The sequence below is a fragment of the Artemia sp. Qi Xiang Cuo genome, chromosome 6, assembly GCF_049724085.1.
Source record: "Artemia sp. Qi Xiang Cuo chromosome 6, ASM4972408v1, whole genome shotgun sequence".
In the NCBI taxonomy this organism is placed as follows: domain Eukaryota; kingdom Metazoa; phylum Arthropoda; class Branchiopoda; order Anostraca; family Artemiidae; genus Artemia; species Artemia sp. Qi Xiang Cuo.
The window spans coordinates 70,395,519-70,416,051 of NC_142799.1; the positions used below are offsets into that span (position 1 = coordinate 70,395,519).

The 20,533-nt window shown below is 37.1% G+C and overlaps 1 protein-coding gene across 1 annotated transcript; it reads right to left on the reverse strand.

Moving 5' to 3' along the window:
* Positions 1-5,404: 5,404 nt before the first annotated feature.
* LOC148951560 (uncharacterized) lies at positions 5,405-6,154 on the reverse strand. The gene has a single exon (XM_089091147.1). The coding sequence runs from the start codon at positions 6,152-6,154 to the stop codon at positions 5,405-5,407; it is 750 nt and encodes a 249-aa protein (XP_088947273.1).
* Positions 6,155-20,533: the final 14,379 nt, after the last annotated feature.

A 20,533-nucleotide genomic window follows, 5' to 3' on the forward strand; every position in this document is an offset into this window, starting at 1 on the left:
AGTGACCTTGTTAATTATTCAGTAAATTATTTTTCTAATGAAAGCTGAGACGGTATCCTATCAAGGTGGTATCCAGAGGGGGGGGGGGTAGGGAGGTATTATATTTAAATGATAATAGCTCGAAATTTTATTTATTGAAAGCAGGGATCGCAAAAAGTTCATTTTTTTTAATTTAAAGCAGAGACGGCATCCTATCAAGGTGGTATCCAGGGGGGGGAGGTATTGAGCTATCATATTTAAATGATAATACCTCGATTTTTTTTAAAGCAGAGGTGCCAATAAGTCAATTTTTTTTTTATTTAAAGCAGAGACGGTATCCTGTCAAGATGGTATCCAGAAGGGGGGCATAGGGAGTTATTATATTTAAGTGATAGTACCTTGATTTTTTTTTTTTTTTATGAAAGCAGGGATGCTAAAAAGTTGAAAAGTTGACAAAATTAACAAGATTTTCGTGAGTTATACTTGATACAGCACTTGCATGGTTTTATCGTCCAAAGGGAAAGGGACATATGCGTCCAATCCGGTTTTTTTTTCCTATTGATGAAACGGGTTTACTTTGAAAACATTCATTCATATGTACGAGGTAGATTCACACTAAAACGAATTGGTGTGACGAAAGCTATATCGACATCCCCACCTAACGTTGCGCTCGAGTAACAATGGCGCCCTTGGTCCAGTGCCCAATTTACATTAAAAGGCCAGGTCATAATAAAAGCTTTCAATTTGGGAGGTTCAAGGAGGAGTCTTTGACAGTCATGTGACCTCAGGGTGCCAGATGTTGCAATGTTCTTTCGTATCTACATTGGTTTAGAAAATTTGATCACCCCACAAATGATTACCAAAAATATGCACAAATTTAACATTTGGAATATTATAACACTTTTTTCAAAGCTTTGAAGAAAAGCAAAAAAGTCTAAATACCCCTAAATACGCTTGAACGCTATTTTAAAAAGAAACTCTTTGGAGATTTCCATAGAAATAACCATAGCAGAAGCATTTAGTCTGGGTGCGGATCAAAGAAGAGTCTAAATTTTTAGACCATAGGGGAATTATTGTTGCGACTTTTTTTAATTTGGTAATTCCTGTGATCATTTGGAAATCAAAGCTTAAACTCAATAACTGATGATATCTGTCCTAACATTTTGCATGGATTAAAAGTGACGAACTAGGATGAACATTTCGACATCTTCCTGGAGCTACTTCAGTCTGCATATTATTTCATTTAATTACACTTAAAACGGATGAGCTTTTCATTTTTTACCTAAGAAAATAGCTGGCACTTCATTTTTCTTCATAGCGAATAAACTATTAAGTGTTTTTTGTGTCATTGTAATTGAAGTGTTCTCATGTGAAGTGTTCATCATGTATTTTTCAATTTGATAAATTTACTCCTTTTAGATGCAGTTTATAATTTGACTGATATTATGTATTTATCAGTTTATAGTTTGTAATGAATCACAAAAAGAAAAAATGAATAATATCCAAAAGAGCAGACAAAAGCGATAAAAAGCAGCAGTTCAGCCTTAGCCTACATGACATATATTCTATGAAGAAGCCAAAAAAAACTCTAAAATGTTTTTTTTTTAAATTGTAATTAAAAACCAGTTTTTAATACAAGAAGGCTTCTTAGGAATCCAAAAGAGAAAAAAAATACAATCAATATCAAAGTCGCCCATTTCAACTGTTTTAAATGTGACAAAACAGATATAGGCAAAGGGCATTACGAAAAAATTAAGCTTCTAAGTTCAAAGTTATATTCAAAGTTTTTACCCACATAACTGACGAATTTTGTGATACGGTATTCGAAGTTTTATATGCAGTAATGCTCGATGAAAAAAACTAATAATTTTGATAATTATTTATGTTAAGAATACATAGCTAATAGATACTTCAACTACTCGTATTATACAAGGGTTCTAAAACGCCACAGCCATTTCGTTTCTACCAGATTTCTACTTCTCTTGATGAATAACGAAGAAGACCAGTTTCCAGCCAGCGACTTGTGAATTTTTGAACTCATGAATAGGCTCAACTCTGTTGTAAATTTAAGCTGTGATTTGAGAAAGGCTGATTAAAACACTAATGTTTGTGGTAAACATTGAGCGAACCGGCGGCGCGCCACCGAAGTCTTGACGGTGTCATGGAATGGCGCGCTGTCTTAGGACCCACCGATGCCGGTCTTCCCTCATCGGCGCGGCGCCGGGGTCTAGTGCAAGTCCACTAGAATTCAAAGGCTGGTTGAAAGGGGGGGGGGGATATAGTAAATCAAGTTTGAAATTTATTCAGACCACTATTATTCTGAATTACAAGAAAAGGATAAAAAGGGCCAGAGGGGAAAAAAAGAAACAGCTGACAATTCAGACCTGATATTTTCTAAAGGACTTTTTCGCTTTTACTCTAAAAGTAGGCAAAGGACAAACAGTGTCAACTCGGTAGCAAGAAATCTAAATTAAAAATGAGATCTTCATTTAGCTGAAATCAAGATCAAACAGTTCATGGTAACGAACTGTAAGTAAGGAGCGACCCGGCTCAATGGCAACTGAAAATCTAACTAACGGAACTTTGATACCAATAGATACATCAAAAGAATCAGATTTTTATGTTGATTTCAAATATATAAGTTTAATCAAGTTTAGTTATACCCATCAAAAGTTACGCGCCTGAAAAAATTTAGCTGATTTTCGAAAAAAGATGGAAAGACCCCCTAAAAGTTATGCAACCTTAATTAAAATCAAACCATCATATTCAGTGTGTCAGAGGACCCTACTGTAGAGGTTTCAAGCTCCTATCTACAAAAAAGTGGAATTTTGCATTTTTGCGAGAAGAAAGATCACGGATGCGAGTATTTTTTTTTTTTAATGGGTGATCGTATCGACCCAGTGGTCCTAGAATATCGTGGGTGGGCTCATTTGAACGGAAATTAAAAGTTCTAGTGCCCTTTTTATATGACTAAAAAAATGGAGGGCAACTAGGCCCCCTCCAACACACATTTTTTTCCCAAAGTCACCCGATCAAAATTTTTAGATAGCCATTTTGTTCAGCATGGTCGAAAATATGATAACTATGTCTTTTAGGATGACTTAATCCCCCGAAGTCCCCGGGGGGAGGGCTGAAAGTTATGAAATTTACCCAATATTAACATATGGTATTGGTTATTGGGGAGTATACAGACGTTTTCAGGGGTGATTTTTTCTGGTAGTTGGGTGAGGGGGTGGGTCGGGGGTTACGTAGGAGGGTCTTTTCATGGGGGAAGGGACATTGCTATGAAGGGGGCGCTGGATTTCCCAGCATTCTTTAAAAAACGACCAGAAAATAAATATAAAAAAAGTTTTTCAACTGAAAGTAAGGAGCAACATCACAACTTAAAACGAACAGAAAATATTACGTATATGATTGGGTTCACCCCCTAGTCAATGCCTCGCTCTTAAAGCCAAAGATTTTTTAGTACTTTCATAAGAGGTATTTATTCTAATTAACGGCCCTTGTCATTAAGGGTCGTTTTTTAAGAATTGGAACAAAATTCAAACTTTAGCTTAAAGAGCAAGGTATTGACTAGGGGGCAAACCCCCTAATATACGTATTGAGAATATATGAATATAGAAGTTCGTTACGTAAGTTAATTCGTAAGTTATGTATATTTATTACTAATAAAAACGTTCGAAAATAAAATTAAACAAGTTTCGAGAAAGCCATTTAACCAAATAAAAGTAAAATTAATACGAAAATTTTGTTGTAATTATTCATGTACGGTGAGCCGAAATCAAAACCTGCATTAATTCAAAAACATTCAAAATTAAATTAAAAAAACAAGTTTTTTTAAATAGTTAATTCACATGTGATAGTAAAAGAGTAGAATTACACGCTTTTCACTTCTTCGCTTGCAGAAATGAAGCTACCAATTCAAAAATTGTTAGATCGTATTTTAGACGGGTGGAACCCGCCTCCCCCCCCCCTCTTGATAAAAAAAATTGGCTTCCCACTCTTCTGTAGATATTATGATTCTTAGCTTAATTTTTTTCAAACAATGGCAGGGAAAATTGGTTTACAAGTAAGGAATTAATTAAGTCATTGGAATAGCTAGGTGATTTAGGCTATCGAGATATCCCGCTTGATAGTACAATAAAAATTGTTTGTACAATAAAATGGTGTCAAGCAAAACCAGTGATTTTGCTCTAGCGAAACTTTTACATTGGAGTGCGAATCGTATTATTCAACAAATTGAATTATAAAATTTTACAGTTGAATAACATTAAATAAATTCTAAAAACCTGTTGACCACTAGAGAGGATTTAGAACACGGTTTTACTCAGATATTATAACTTCAAAATACATTTGAAGCGACATCAATGCCTGTTTTCCTTAAGTCCATCGACTGTCCCGACTATGACACACTATCTCAACTATATTCACTCGTTGTCAAGGTAACACTGCAAATGCGTAGAAATTTGGCCCGCTCAGACTACCTACACGGGATGGTACCTTACGCAGAGTACTTGAAGAACACATTTGTTGAATACTGCATTTTCACTTAGAAAGTTCTTCCGTAGGGCGTCGTCTCGAGAAAAGATTCTCTGTTTCTCTCTAAAAAAAAAATAAGACCCGTCGCCTTTTAATGTTTAACGGACTGTCACTAAAAAGGATCGCGTAATAAAACAAAAATATAGATTAGGCAAAAGATATTTGTCAACTACAACTTTCCTATTGGAGACAAACAATTACAAAGTTCAGGGTTGATTTACCAAGATTCTTTTAAGAATGATTTTTATTTTTAATGTTTTATGAAAAAAAAAGTTTTCGAAGAAAATAAAAGAGCCGCATTAAAAGGTAAGATGAGAAGAAACGTTCTATAATAATTCAAACTTAAAACAAGCAGAAACTATTGGTAATGTATAAGTGAAAACCAAAACGAATAAATGCTAAGATAATTACATCGAACATAACGATAGCAGATACTGCTATAGATGAATAAATAATCCCCTAACGAAAATAAAATGAATAGTCAAGTCAAACTTAAAAGAAGCAGGAATTACTGTTAATGTACAAGTGAAAGCCAAAACGAAAAAATGCTTAGATAATCACCTCAAACATAACGATAGCAGATACTGCTGTAGATGAATAAATAATCCCCTAACGAAAATAAATTAAAATGAATAGTCAAGTCAAACTTAAAACAAGCAGGAATTACTACACACAGGAGTAGCGCTATTAACCCCTAAGCCTTCAAAGGGCCACGGTCATTCTATAATAATTCAAACTTAAAACAAGCAGAAACTACTGTCAATAATAATAATAATATGATGCAAAAACGTAGGCCAGAGCCTCTTACAAAACAGGAAAAAAACAATACAAAATTTTAGATAAATCTTCTAAAGTTACTGAAGTCGTACATACGACTCTGGTGTATCTAGTCAAACGAGTTCTTGAAAGAGCTGATGGACGGTGCCAGAACGGTTTCTTCGGGTAGGGAGTTCCAGGTGTCGACGACTCTGTTTCGAAAGGCCATTTTGCCTAAATCTTTGTAGAACCTTTCAGTCTGGAACTTTAAGAGATTGCCACGTAGATGATTTTCGTTAAAGACCAGCAGTGCTTCTCCGGGGACGTTGTCATAGAAGCCATGGCATAGCTTGTACTGCTTGATCATATCACCCCTTAGAAATCTGTATGAGGGTGCTGGTAGGTGAAGTAGACGAAGACGTTGTTCGTATGGGAGGTCTTTGAGACTTGGGGAGAACTTCGTCATCCGCCTTTGAACTGTTTCCGGTGCATCTATATCCTTGTTCAGGGATGGACGAACTGTGCAATGACCATACTCGAGAATTGGGCGGACTAGCGACTTGATGAGGGTCGCGAGCATTTCTATATCGAGACATTTGAATGTTCTCCTGATTAGCGCTGATATCCGCGTAGCCTGTTTTGTGGCCAATTCATTGTGGTCCAACAAGGTCAACTTGTGGTCAACCATGATACCCAAATCTCTTTCCACCGTGCTTTGAGCAAGTGGTGTGGGCCCAATGCTGTATGATGCAGATGAACATTCAGCTCCGAGGGTCAAATAGTGGCTTTTCGGGATATTAATTTCCAACAGCCGAGTCTTCATCCAGGTGCTAATACGGTCGAGATCTCCTTGGAGTTTTGCAGAGTCTTCAGGTGACATGATGATACGATATAGCTTGGTGTCATCCTTTGTTATCCAGGCAAGTATTTGCCCCCATCCAGGCCATATTTTGTAAGCTTGAGAAGTAGACGCTTATGGGGCACTTTGTCAAAAGCTTTCTGGAGATCCAGGTAGATAACATCTACTTCAAGTCCCTTATTAAGAGCGGTCTTCCAGTCTTCCACTGCGTAGAGCATCTGAATTTCCGCAGATCGTTTTTTAAGAAGACCAAACTGTTTATCACTAAGAATTCGTTTGCTTTTTAGATAGACGAGAATATGGTTTGACATTATAGACTCAAGAATCTTGGAGGGAATACTAGTGAGACTGATCGGACGGTAATTTGACGGGATCTCCCTTTTGCCAGATTTGAAGATAGGTGACACGACAGAGCTCTTCCAGGCCCTTGGTAGTTTACCTTTATCCAACGTTTTCTGGAATATGATTGTTAACGGATGAACGGTTAAGTCAGCCGTCTCTCATAAAACCTTCGGATGCAGTTTATCCGGCCCTAAGGATTTTGTCGTGTTTATAGCCTTCAGTTTATAGAGTACTAAAGATTCAGTTATGCTTATACTGGAGATCAGTTCGTGATCGTTTGTGCTGCTGGTCGAGGGAATGGGTTCTTTAAGGTCTCGTTCTTGAATAGAGACTCTTGCAAATTGCTTGCCAAAATGATCTGCTTTGCCCTTTGGGTCTTCTATGAGGGTGCCCAGCTGCATGTCAAACAAAGGTGGAATTCCATTTCGTTCTTACGCTTTGAGTTGACGTATCTCCAGAAGCATTTTGGATTTTTCTTGCAGGCTTTTGGCCAGTCTCCATTCCCTTTCATTTGCTTCGAACTCTGTTTGAAGCCTTTCGATAGCCAGCCCTTTCCGAGTCAGCAGGAAGCTTATTTTTTAGTTTTGATTTCATTTTCTCCCAAGCCTCTTGTTTTTCTTTATGAGGTTAGTTGTTTCGCTCGACATTGCTACCCGCGAGTGATGTATGATCAACGGAATGTGTCGTCCTTCAGCTTCTTTTATGACCGACAGGAAAATGTCATAGAGTCTGTCAGGTGAGTCTTGGTCCTTGAACATTTCTCCCCAGTCAATATTTTAGAGGTCTTGTCTCGTCGCTGCCACGCACCCTCGTGGGCTCATCTATCAACTGTTCGAGATAGTTTTGTCTAAACGTTTCCATGTAGAGCCGTGTTGGCCCATGCGTCAAAGTGCCAGTGTAACGTTGTTGCCAGTTACAATTACAAGGCTCAGACCCTGCTCACTTGCTACAAAGGAGATTGTGGAGCATATCGCCTGGTCATTTCCCAAAGAGCTGTTGGGACTTCGGTAGGTCACCCCTACAAAAATGCTGTTGCCGCTAGGGATAGTTAGTTTGATTCAAAGGCATTCATGAGGGTTATAATTTCCGAAGGAAACGCGCTGAGCTAAGAGGTCTTCGAAACAGTAGCATATTATTCTTCTGCCACTTTCATCTTCCAGGTTTAAGGGAGTGGTAGTGTAGCCTTCCAGTTTAAATTTGGCCAGTGTCGATAGGTATCTGAAATTTTTGGTTTCACTCCGACTATAGCAACAAGATCCAGGTTTTGCTTCCTGATTAATTCCTTTGTTTCTGAGAATTTATTGAGAAGCGAGTCAGGTTTGATAGTTTTTTTCTCAGTTTTTCTTCGGTTTCTCTGACGTCAGTTTAGTCGTATCTTTTCAGTAGGGTCTCCCGGGATTCTGGACTGTCCTTGTGGGTTTCTCAAGTGATTTTGCGGGTTTTCCAACCTTCTAGCTTGACGCTTTGCAGCTTGATTGGCTCTTTGTATCGGTGTAAGATCAGGGTTTATGAAAATGTTCGATTTCGTGAAGTTGTCAGCAGAACTTCTAAGGTTTCGGGCGTACTTTACTATCTTGTTTCCCTTTTCGAGGCAATCGGACAATTTTTTCTTGAGCTTGACCACCAGTAGACGAGGCTCTCTGTCTTCTCTTTGGGCTCCTATTGCCAGGGTTCCGGATATGTCATCGATTTTCAGTTGTGCCCCCAGGTCATTTTCTGCCACTAGTTTGATCACAGTCTCTTTTTTAGGCACGGTCTTTGATTCTGGAAGTCGAAACACAACGAAGTTTGTTTTTTTCTCTTCCCTCAGTCTTTTCTCGTTTTCTGCTTTGAGCAAGGCATCGACAGTAAAGGTAGAGTCAAGAAGCGTTTGCTGGCTGTTCCACCTATTTGAAGGCTTTCCCTTAGCTTCAGCTGCAAGTAAGAGACACTTCTTTTGCAACAGCTTTGGCCCTCCTACTTGAAAGGGGTCAAATTCTGATCGTGCATCTTGATTGCAAGGAAGAGATCAGCTTGGATTCCTTTACAAGCGGCATGGTCCAGCTCTCCACAAAAAAAAACATCTAATAATCGTAGCTTCCTCTCTAACCGGTGAGTGGCAGTAGCTGCACGGTTCGTCCGAAGTTTGAAAAGAGATTTCCGTCAATTGGGGTGGGTCGTTTCGGTTGTTGACTTCAATTGGCTGCGTTCCTTGAGACAAGGGTGAGGGAACGGGAAACTGATTGCCTTGATGACCAGAGGAAGAGACCAATACTGACCCCGATTGGGTTCAGGTGTTTGCAGGTGAAAAGGAGGCGCAAGGTTTGCATTTTCAGTTATGTGCAATCACTTTGGCGTCAGCAGACGGAATCTTTAGGCATTTCGTCTGGAACTATTTGTTGCAGGACTTACAGGACAAGGATTCGCCCTGTTTTGTATGAAGCTTACAGATGGTACAGCTCATTACTCTCTTTGGAGCTTTTACGTCGAGCAAAACGAGGGAAGCGTAGAGCCCTGCCACCTATTCCCCGCAGTTTAAGAGTCAAAAGACCCAGCAGGTACCTCCACGGCCGTTGCAACAGGTGTCCTCCCCTCTTCTGCTCGTTTTCCTCCCAAGAAGAGCCTCAATTCCCGCTAATACAATAAAATACTAGTTTGTACCTTGACCGCTAGATGGCGCTCCAACATAGGCCTTCGTAGGAGACGTGTACCGTAGGTGAATGAAACAGGAGTGAAATCGATGGGGAAGAAAAGTGCTTAAAGTTGTTATTGTTTGGCGTTGTAGAAATATTGGAAATTTTGATTAATTGTGGGGATTTTAATTTTAAACAACAGATAACAGTGTCCTGAAGACATTTCTTTTCTCCAACATCAGATCTTAACTATTCAAAGACTCTATATATATCATAACATGAACGCCCTCTAGAATAATCTATTAAAAATTATTATAGATGACGCTGTTTTGCTTCCAAGCAAAGAGCATATATTAGTAATAATGTTATAAGGCAACTCCATTTAAATAAATCTATTCTTCAATACAAATTATATGAGAAGAATTGAAAACCATGTTTTCTTACTGTTCCTGGGATCACAGAATCCATATCGATCACAACCTTGGTTAAAGAATCAAACTATTTCCATATAAATTTGACTTATTTCAAACTTGGTATTTATTTGCTTCAACTGATTAAAAGTTGTGTGACTTTCATTTGATAAAAATAATTTTTTTTCAATCAAATTCCAAAATTCTTATTGAGAATGGGTATCAATTTGCATCAAAAGATTTGATGCATATTGTTGTGTGATCAATACGTATACCTGCTGTAAGCCTAAAAAAAAGATAAGTTGCTAGTTACATCTGAACAATCAATCTTTATTCACTCTGAAAATATATCTTCTTCTACAAGCACTAAACGCATGCCATACTCAGGGGTGCATCTAGAGCAAATTCTTGGGGTGGGGGGCAATTTGACAAGGGCGCAAATGAGTGAAATCTTGGGGGAAGGGGGGGGGGGATAATGTGACAAAGCTCGCAATAATCGACCAAATCGACGAATTCATTCTAAAAAAAAAGAAGAAAAAGGAGAGCTCCAGAAAAAAATCTTGGTGGGGGGCCAAGGGCCCTCCCTGTATCCACCAGTGCCATATTTCACAGTGCCTTTTTTTCTTTTTTTCTTTTTTGACATTTCTAGTAGTAATAGGGTAAGATCCTCCAGTTTCATTGCTGGTGCATAGGCCGTCGGAACGGCGTTTCAGTTGTTGGTTCTTTTTTACAATAACAAGATACAAGCCTGTCGCCCAACTTTGCTGTAATGTGGATCTGTCCCTGGGCCCCTTATTCCCGAGCAGAGCATCAATCCATCCCGCTACCACGGTGTTTTCATAAATACTTTCCTTGAAATTCCCAGTGCAGGGAATGGATTACAGTTAATAATTTCGGAGACCACACTGCCTTTCCATGACGATAAATAAAAGTTCAAATAGGGATAAAATCCATTTAATAGACAGTGTTTTTTATAACAGTGATAGAAATTCACAAAAATACCAGATATTTCGGTCACATATACAGTGACCGTCATCAGTGATATTTCGGTCACGGTATATGTGACCGAAATATCTGGTATTTTTGTGAATTTCTATCACTGTTATAAAAAACACTGTCTATTAAAAGGATTTTATCCCTATTTGAACTTTTATTTATCGGGATTACAGTTAAGTTCCAAAAAACTTCGTTCATAGCAAGTATACCGTTAGGAGGATAAGAGCTGAATGTGGCTCTACCGCCCCTCTGATTTCAAGGGGTGCTGAATCGAAATTCAAAATTTTATGTTCCCTGAGAAGATGCAACACAGCAAAATGGACTGAACGTTGAATTTCTTAAAGAAGTTGTTTTAAGATCTTTGTAATGTTAAATATATTGAGGCTCCGCTGGTTCCAAGATCTTTCTAGTATTATTGTTTCCTATTTGGGTTGCATAGCAGTGCTTCCATTCCACTAATGTGGGAATAAAGTATTTAAGTACCGAAAAAAGAGTAGAATTATAGTGGGACACAATCCAGATGTAAGTATGTTATCGTGCTTACTATTTGAACAAAAATGTTAACAAAATTGATTCTTACGCTATATTACCAGTGTTAACACTTGAATTTTTTTCAATCCCTAAAAGACTGGTGGAAAATCCCTAAAAATCCCTATTGTCAATACCAAAATCCCTAAAAGTTTCCCCATTTTCTGAATTGTTTCCAAGATACAAGGAAAGACTTATTAGGCTGACTTTCAATATCATTTGTTCAAGACGACTTATATTTTGCAACCAACCTTTACGTGTACCAAAATATCTTCTTTTGATGTTTAAAACAATAATTCGTATTTATTTGGATTTATAAATTCTGGGTCCAGATCTCAGATTCTGGACCATATGAATATATTTTATTTATTCGTTCTTCTTTGCCATTATCTTTTCCTTCTCTATTGCTACTTTTGCAACACCCTCGTTTTAGTTTGAATTGGTACGAAGGATTGGCATGAATGATATCCAACCGGTCGCTTTTTCAAACCATAGTTTTTTTTGGACTTTTTTTTTTATATTGAGTTATTAATTTGAAGCCAAGTGAAGCAGCAAAAATGAATCACTTAGAGCTTGACTTAAGGACAGCACGGACATTTTGATCTTCTGAATTATTCGAATTTAACAAGTGTAGACTGATTACCTGCCTCCCAGTTTTCCATAAAATGCCAAATGTAGACGCACTTTAAATCGTATTAAGAAAAATTTAATTATAATTACCAAATAGTAAGATTCGAGAGGAAAAACAACCAAATACTAAGATCAAAACCCCAAGTCATCGTTATCGTCGCCATTCCCATCATCTTTCCCAACGACTAAAAAAGCGACGCATTTGAACGCAGTAGCATCGGATTTCACAGACTTCATTTTTTTCTTTGAACTCTCGGTGAACGTAGGGGGGGGGCCTTTACGCTTCATCCCATACTTGACAGAAATCGTCGCAGCCAAATTTGCGTTTTTAAGCCCATTCCTCTTTTCATTTTTTACTGGTTTCAGAACGCTGAAAAGTCTTTCCACAACGACCTTTTAGCAGGGAAGTCCAAAAATAAACCGGATGACATGAAGAACGCTAATGAGCTTTATCACTCCACTTGGCGTCTTGATGGATGTCACCCAGTTCCAAAAATCAAACCTTCAGTCCTTCCCCGTTGGTTATTTTGTTTCAAATTTCGTGGGTTTATAAGTCTGATAAAAACAAGAACGTTTGTCAATCGCTTTTGTCAAAATCCCGCCGTTGTATTCAAAATTCTTATTTCCGTATCAAAAGTCCATAGGCTCGGCAAGGAAAAAAGTGAAAATCTAAATTTAAAGTAGAAATAGAGTTCTAAATTAGGTCTAAAAATATTAGAGGAGAAACATTCAAAATAAAGTAGTCTACTCTAAAATATAGTAGAAATGGAAGCACTGTTGCATAGTCTATGGAGACCTATTGAAACAGTTTCACGGGGGCGATTTGGTAATATTTAAGTTCGCTTGATTCTCACCAAGTACGATGGAAATTAGTATGCAAATTATGTCCATTCAGTGCAGATAAGACAAGATTTATTTTCGAACTTTCGAGTCGACTTTGAAAATACGCCCGATAACTTGAAAAAAAAGGAAAAATATATCAGATAAGTAAGATCAAAGTTATAACAAGGGTTTAAAACAAAATATCATTCATGAAATTCGTGCCGTACTTTTCAAAGAAATAAGAATTCTTATTTCCCAAGCCCACTACAATGTATTCAAATTCGAATTACTCGAATTTTAAATTAAGTTAGTGTGTCAAAATCAATCTACAAGTTAAGAAGAAGAATATGAGATCTCAGTTCTAAAAATGGACAAAAAAACGGCAGAAAATTGAAAGAACATGTTCCCACTTAAAATTTAGACACGTCTAACTCAAAGTAGATATATTTTTTGAGAAATAAGTGAGATCCACCACCACCAATTTTTGTGTCAAAGAATTGACCATTTATGAATGAAAATTTTGAATTAGAAAAAATATTAAATGAAATTTTGTATTTTAACACAAAACATATGTTCTGTGAAGCAACTGAAGCAACTGAAAAAAATTGATTGGCAGAATTAACTTGTGAATTGAAAATTTATTTTGCATTAGACTTTTCAGAATGCTGATCTTCAATCAAATTAAATACAAAAAAACAAGTTTTTTCAACTGAAAATAAGGAAAATAAGGAATGTTTGTCTGTGCAGACATCAAAAGTGACTAGGTTACGAAGGGGTACTAGGACATGATTTTCTATCAACATTGTGTGCATCGTCTAGGAAAAGGATAGCCTAGATAACATAAATTATGAGTAGGTAAAAAATTATGTGTAGTCACAAATTTTAAATGAAAATATTAGTAATTCTGGTGAATTAAAAAAAATATATTTATTTGTAAGTATTAATCCTGATTTTTTTTTTCTTTGGCGATATTGGATTTAAATAAATTCTATCTCATTTCTTGGTTAGCATGATCCCACAGTATAAACAGGGTAATTATTATATTGCCTCTGTAGCTTATTTCCCTATTATTATTTCTGTTTTATTAATTCTTTTTTCCTGGTTTCGTATAGTAATTTCAAAGGGCTGAATTGGAATTGTTTTTCGTTCTTCCGTCTGGTTTTAGGTGAACCCAATTGATTTTCTTTATGCTGTTTATTGATTAATTCAATACAAAAAAATTATAAATTCACAAATAGACAATTTTAATAAGTATATATTTAGTATTAAGCACTAGGATAATAGTATGTGGTAGCGTGTAAAAATTTGTAGCGACCGCGAAAAAAATCGTAGATGGCGACAGTGTTTTATCTTTGTTAGATATTAATGGTCTTTTTTGGGCTTCTTCTGTTTTCTCCTACGTCGACGTCAGTTTCTTTATTGGACATGGAAAACATTACGGGATAATTTATTTATCCAGTAAGCAAGGCTGTGTCCAGGGGAGGGGGTTCAACCCACCCCCAAATGTTTTCCCAAATCGTAAAAATGTAACAAAAATTTAAATTAAAAAATTATGCGTCTTTAAAGTTTTTGATGCCCCCCCCCCGAAAAAATTCCCCTCTCCCTAAAATTATCCTTCCCTCCAGAACAAAATACTGGATACGGCCCTGTCAGTAAGAGATACAAAAATATCTTGTTTTATCTCATTTTAGTATGGATTTGATGTCTATTCTTATCATATAGACACGGGGTATTAATGGTGATTTTGTATATTATTAAATAAAACAAAGTTTTTTCAACTGAAAGTAAAGAGCAACACCAAAAATTGAAGGGAATATATAAGTATATCAAGTATATGAAGGGAATTAATTGTAAGGGAATTGAAGTATAAAAAGGGAATTATTTCCTCCTCAACACTTCGCTCTTCACGCTAAAGCTTATTAGCATTAAAAAAAAAACTTATTGTTCTAATTATACCCCATGTGTTTCAGAAACCGTTTTAAAAAATTTAGGACGAAAATTCAAACTTTAGCGTAAAGAGTGAGGTATTAAGGAGGGGGCCAACTCCCTCATATACGTAATAATTTATGTTTGTTTTAAGTTTTGATGTTGCTCTATACTTTAAGTTGATAAAACTTATCTTTAAATTTAATTTCTCATCGTTTTTGTAATAACGCCAGGAAATCCGTCTCCCCTCCATGGAGAATTTCTTCCCCCACGGAAAATCCCTCCATGGAAAGTTCCTCCCATGTAAAATCCCCCCAACAGGAAAATTTCCCCAGACAGTTCCATTCTCGCTGAAAGTTCCACCTGGAAAAGTTCTTGCGGACGATTCCGGCAAAAAAACTTTTCTTAGTATACTTTCATTGAAAAAAAAACACTAGATTTCCTGACTGTTTTTCAAGTCATGTCTGAAATCCCCCCACCATCTAAAAATCTTCCCCCAAGTAGAAAGCTGCTCCCGAAGAAAATTCTCCCTGCGGAATTTATTCGCGGAAAACTCCATCGCGGAGAATTTCTCCAGTGGACCCCCCCCCCCTAAAGAAAGATTTTCTAGATAATTCCAACTCAATGAAAATTTTCCCTAGACAATTCCCCTCAACATCTCCATATGTAAAATTGAGTCGGTAAAGAGAAAGTAAGACAAATAAAATTCGTGTAGGAATTCTGCCAAATTCCCCCACTGTAAATTTTCCCCTGGAAAGCCTACCCCTGGAAACTTCCCTCCCCGTGGAAAATTCTCCCAGCATAAGATTCTCTGCCCCCCCCCCCCAAAAAAATGTATGTATACTTCCCAACAACAAATACTATACATAAACAATTGGCAAATTTCATGACTTACAGGCCTTTCCTTCAGGGGCTGTGGGGGGACTGTTATCTTCAAATGCATAGTTATTGGACCTTTCAACTATGCTGAACAAAATGGCTACTTCAAAATTTTGATCGGACTGCTTTGAAAAAGGGGCGTGGGAGGGGGGCTAGTTACCTTCCAATCTTTTTCGTCGCTCAAAAAGGGCACTAGAACTTTGAATTTTCGTTCGATTGAGCCCTCCCCTGATATTCTAGAACTACTGGTTTGATACGATCACCCCTGGGAAAAACGAACGAATAAAGAAAAAGCTGCTCGAGAGATTGAGTTGAAAACAAAGGTAAACCGAAATAATGTGTGCCTACCCAGTCATCAACGTAAGAAGGGCGGAATCTCTCCGATTTGTAAAATTTGACTAGCCATGTGATATTATTATATTCTAATTTAATTTAATTAACATGGAGCAACACTCTCCGTCAGAACCAAATAAATTAAAAATTTTAACAAATTTGTTTCCAAATTTTAATTTAAGTAATATGGAGTCAAACTCTAAGTCAGATCAAGCAAATTTAAAGTTGACAAAACTCTCTATTTCAAACAAAAAAGCAATAGTTTAACTAAAACAAATTTTCAAAAATTAATTAAACCATGTACATGAAAAAAGCACGCTTTTCTTCGTTGTTTTTATATGTCTTAATTTCGCTTTGGCTGCTCAATTTCACATTTGGGTAGAATTTTCCAGGGGGGAATTTGCCGGGGTAAATACGTCGGATCTTGAATTAATTACGTCATAAAATCTCTGCTGCAGATATTGGAGCTGGAATACATAGGGAAAAGGAATTCTGCGTTCCTAATTGAACCAGAACTTTTACTTAAAATGAATTAAGGCACTAATGATGTTAATTATTGTTGAGACACAGTTCGTCCGAATTTGAATTACCAAAATCTGTTCCTTTTGGCTGAATCGCTTGAAAAACTAGACTGAGCTAAAGCCTATAGTTGCTCATTTTTGAGGAGAGGTTGCAACACTTTATCCAAAATACCACTTGGGAGCAGTGGGGCCAATTGGGAGGTATGAGTTGCCTGTTCTCACTGGGTGTTTTCCCATCCCCCCCCCAACTCTAAGATTCTGAATGTCTTTTTGGGGTTATTTTCATTGAAAAATGCCTTTTTTGGTAGTTTCACTGAAAAATTGATAAATGCGACTATCTTGCTCCCCTAAATATTAAGAAATAGATTTCGACCTCCTTCTAAATTTTGTGAATTAACGCCACTGCTTGGGGTGAGGGGGGAATGTCAACCACCATGACGGCCTAAAATGGCTTCAATAAAAGGAAACTCAAAGGATCTTATTCGGTTTGCAGCTCAAATAAAATTTGTCAGCAAATATAAATACTCCTGAACTGATCAATTCATCGATTTGATGATGGTGGACAGTGGCGTCATTTTGTCAAAATTCTGGGGGGGGGGGCAAAGCTTGAGTCAACTTTCCCAAACCAATTGAAAATGGCAGTAAAAACTAAAAAATGAGCCATTTGGTACCATAAAGGTACTATATAGCTCTATAAAGATAGTTTATATTAATATAAAGGTAAATATCTACCAAAGAAAACTGATCCGTTTCTGTTGATGCTTGAACTATACAGGCTTATTTTAGTTTTGACAAGATTTTTGAAGGAATTAAATGTCAGCTGGGGGGGAGGTCTGGGAGGGTTAGTTGCCCTCCCCCACCCCATAGTGAATTACGCCCTTGATGGTAGAACGTTATGGATATGTGGGCCATAGGCTAGAGCTTGCAAAAATAAAATTGTGTTTGTTCTAACGTTATCAGCGTAAATTGAGTTTTTCTGTATTTAGGACCTTAAGTTATGGTAAGTGGAATAATTGAGGCCGTAAAATATACGTTTGAGAGTTCGACTTCATAAAGTTGGGATACCATATCCATGAACAGAATTGTCACACTCATTACTGTCCAATCATATTTTGAAGAACCAAAACAAAATTGTTATAGCTTTGTCTCATGACGAGACAATAGTCAGTACGTCTTGTGGGTCGGTTTGTCAACAAATGAGCAAGATTGTTGCATGCGAAGTGAGGACGAAAATCCTTCCGCAGGCTATGTTGGATTTAAATGAAGAATATTAGTGTAGGTACATCCTGAACGATTTGTTTACCAGATTAGGCCTGAAGGCCTGTGCCGGTCAGCTCAGAGACGAATTTGGAAAAGCAGTCTCCAAATTCTTCCAGGAATGGAAAGATTTAAGGGAACTAGAAACTCCTTGGGAGGATGCAAGGAGGGAGACTTTGAATAGATTGAGATGGAGGAGTTAGCGTAGATATACTGGCCTCAGGAAGCTAGATGCCTGGAGTTGCAAGTAGTAAGAGTAGTCCTTCTATGGGAAACTGTCCTAAAGTGGTATTGTCAATTTCTGAGAGGATATATCCACGTTTCTTATGAGAATTTTGAAAGGCTATATTAAATCACTTCGTAGGGAATAGGCGTAGCAACAGCAATATTATTTGCGAGCTTAGATATTTTACGCAATCAATTCAAGGTTTAAAAGAGCTAACCAGTATTAATGACTAACAGTTTACGAGTTTCTGACTGAAAACCTGGGTTCAAGCACGATTACAGGTGGTGTCTTTCGGGCCTGCCCTATGGAAATTTCCATACCAACAATTTTTGCCATAATTTCACATGTTTGGTATAAGTTCCTTTTTTTAAATTGCCCCCTACCCTCGAAGAATAAATTCCCATTAGAAATCCCGAGAGCGGAAACCCACTGAAAAAAAAGTATTTTATATCAGCAGAAATCCCTGCAAGGGATGATTCCCGATTAATGCAGCTGCAAACCACTCATATTTATTATAACATATGTTCATTTTATGTTCTAATACTGCTATTCTTTTTAGGGTAGGAGTAGTGGGGAGTCACTAAAAACAAATCCCTCCTCAAAGAAAAATAGCAACATTAAAACTTAAACCCAACAGGTATATCCGAACTATGGGCGGAATTACTGCTTCCATATATATAAGCTAAAGTTTCAATATATTACGGATATTAATCACTCAATGAAGAATGAGCTAGGGAAGCAACAGCCCGCCTTCTTTATAGTGTAGTTTCTGCTCTTTTTAAATTTCCACATATTGAGCTGCTTTGACAAACATTTTCCAAAAGTTTGGTTTGAAAAGCTTTTTTTTATTGCGTGTATTACAGAATACATTTTAACCTTCCTCCAAAGTTATTTTGAAAGAGCGTCTACTTTTCACCACCTGGTTTTCATCTCAGAACACTTGTGCTGCACATTACCACCCCGCTTGGTACGTGCCACACGGTTTACAGGATTTACGAAAGTTCGCGCCCCTTCGTTTTTTTAATACACCATTTTGATGGTAAGAAAATTCGTATCCGATTAAATAACTATTAAGTATTGATAAAAATATTAATAAATGAATAGCTAGTAATAATCTTGCACATTTTCATCAGCCTATTGAAATATTTCGACCAATCATTTCCCAAAAATGTGACCCTTAATTTTCTAATTGTTCGCACTACAGAATACTTTTTAACTTTTCTCCAAGTTAGCCAATTTGTAAAAACACTGACCAGGAATACCATTTAGGGACCCCTAGGAGCGATGCCTTGTTCTATGTCTATAGAATTCGTAAACTGGAATGGTGTTCCAAGATTCAACCCTCACTAAGTCCTTATATATGATTTATGCAAAAACATGAGATGGTGAGAAGCAGCGTTGACAATGCTTTGAAATAGACTGTACCGGTTTTCAAACAAAATAATACCCCAAGATATTAATTTGTACGGTACTTATGCATTATATGGAAGCATTATAGCAAGGGCGGATCCAGGATTTTTTCGGGGGAGGGGGTTACTAATTTTTGACTTTTTCGGGGGAGGGGAGGGGTTACTAATTTTTGACTCAGTTTTCGACTAATTATACTGATTTTTATCTAGGTTTTACTAATTTTCGACTCGGTCAAAAATTTCGGGGGGGGGTTCAAACTGGGTAAACCCCCCCCTGGATACGGCCTTGGATTATAGGGAAAAGCTAAAGGAAACCTAGTCAAACGGGTATCCGTCAATAGAGAAATGGATCGCAAAGCATGGTTTCTCAGAGTTTACAATATTTAAGCTATTTGATTTTTGGGATTTAAGGTGGGAAAAGGTACCTAGGTTAGGTTACGTATTTAGTATATGCTATGCTTTACCCCACCCCCTCCTAATGTTCAAATATATAGCCCAAATTTGTTTCTAAAGTATTATATATTCATCCTATTTTATATTATTTCATTAGCATTAACCAAACTCGACTTCTTTCGTTGCTACCGTATAATGCATAAGTACCATATGTACCATCTGAAGAGTAGGTTAAACTTTTGCCGCAACAAGAAGAAAATTTTGGATAAACTAAAACTTGAACAGATATCCGAGTTAGAAAGGATCAAGCAAATCCAGCATGTAATGGAAAATTTGAATGTGCCAGAAAATTTCCAAACATACCGTATTGTGTCGGGACCTCCAAATTGTACCAAAATCAGTACAATTGTACCGCGTTGGCAACACTGGTGAGAAGATGCTGTCAGCAGTTTTTTTTTTTTATTGGGTGTCATTTTTAAAGCAATCTAGATCTGTGTGGCAAGCAAGTTTCATATGGCTAACCATGTCATTAAATTAGTTGGCAAGAATTTTCTTGATGTATCACTTGACAGTTGCTCTTTGATTCAGAAAGTGGATATTCTACACTTTTTGTTGATGCTGGGTGGGTCTGAGTAAATTTAAAATGGATTCTCATTTAGTCTTATCGATTTGCACGTTGATTCTGAGTGCAGTGATATGTGGGCGCCTCTTTTGGATAATAATGAATAAATGTGGGAACCATAAAGAACTCAAAAGGAGTAGCATATGTCAAAGACATACATTTCTTAAACGAGACCGTTACAATTGCAGTTGTTAGCTTTTCAGTATTTCAAATACCAAGCACACTGAAAATAAAATCTAATTGTTAAAATTGGTTTAGTGGAAGCAGTGCCGTATCTAACATTTTGGTTCGGAGGGGAGTACAATTTTTCTTAAACACAATACGGCCTTGCGTAGTCCCTAGTACGTGAGTGTTCATAAGATCTTCTGTGCTCGGCTTAAGACGCATAGAGATGCTAAGTGAAATATAACTTAGGGTACGGTCCAAAAGCTAATTATCGTTAATTATTTGTTATTACCGTAATCGTAAAATTGCTGGTAACTATAAATACAACC

What these genes read in the sequence shown, in the direction of transcription:
- LOC148951560 (XM_089091147.1), bottom strand. Translation starts at nt 6,154, where the DNA reads ATGTCACCTGAAGACTCTGCAAAACTCCAAGGAGATCTCGACCGTATT.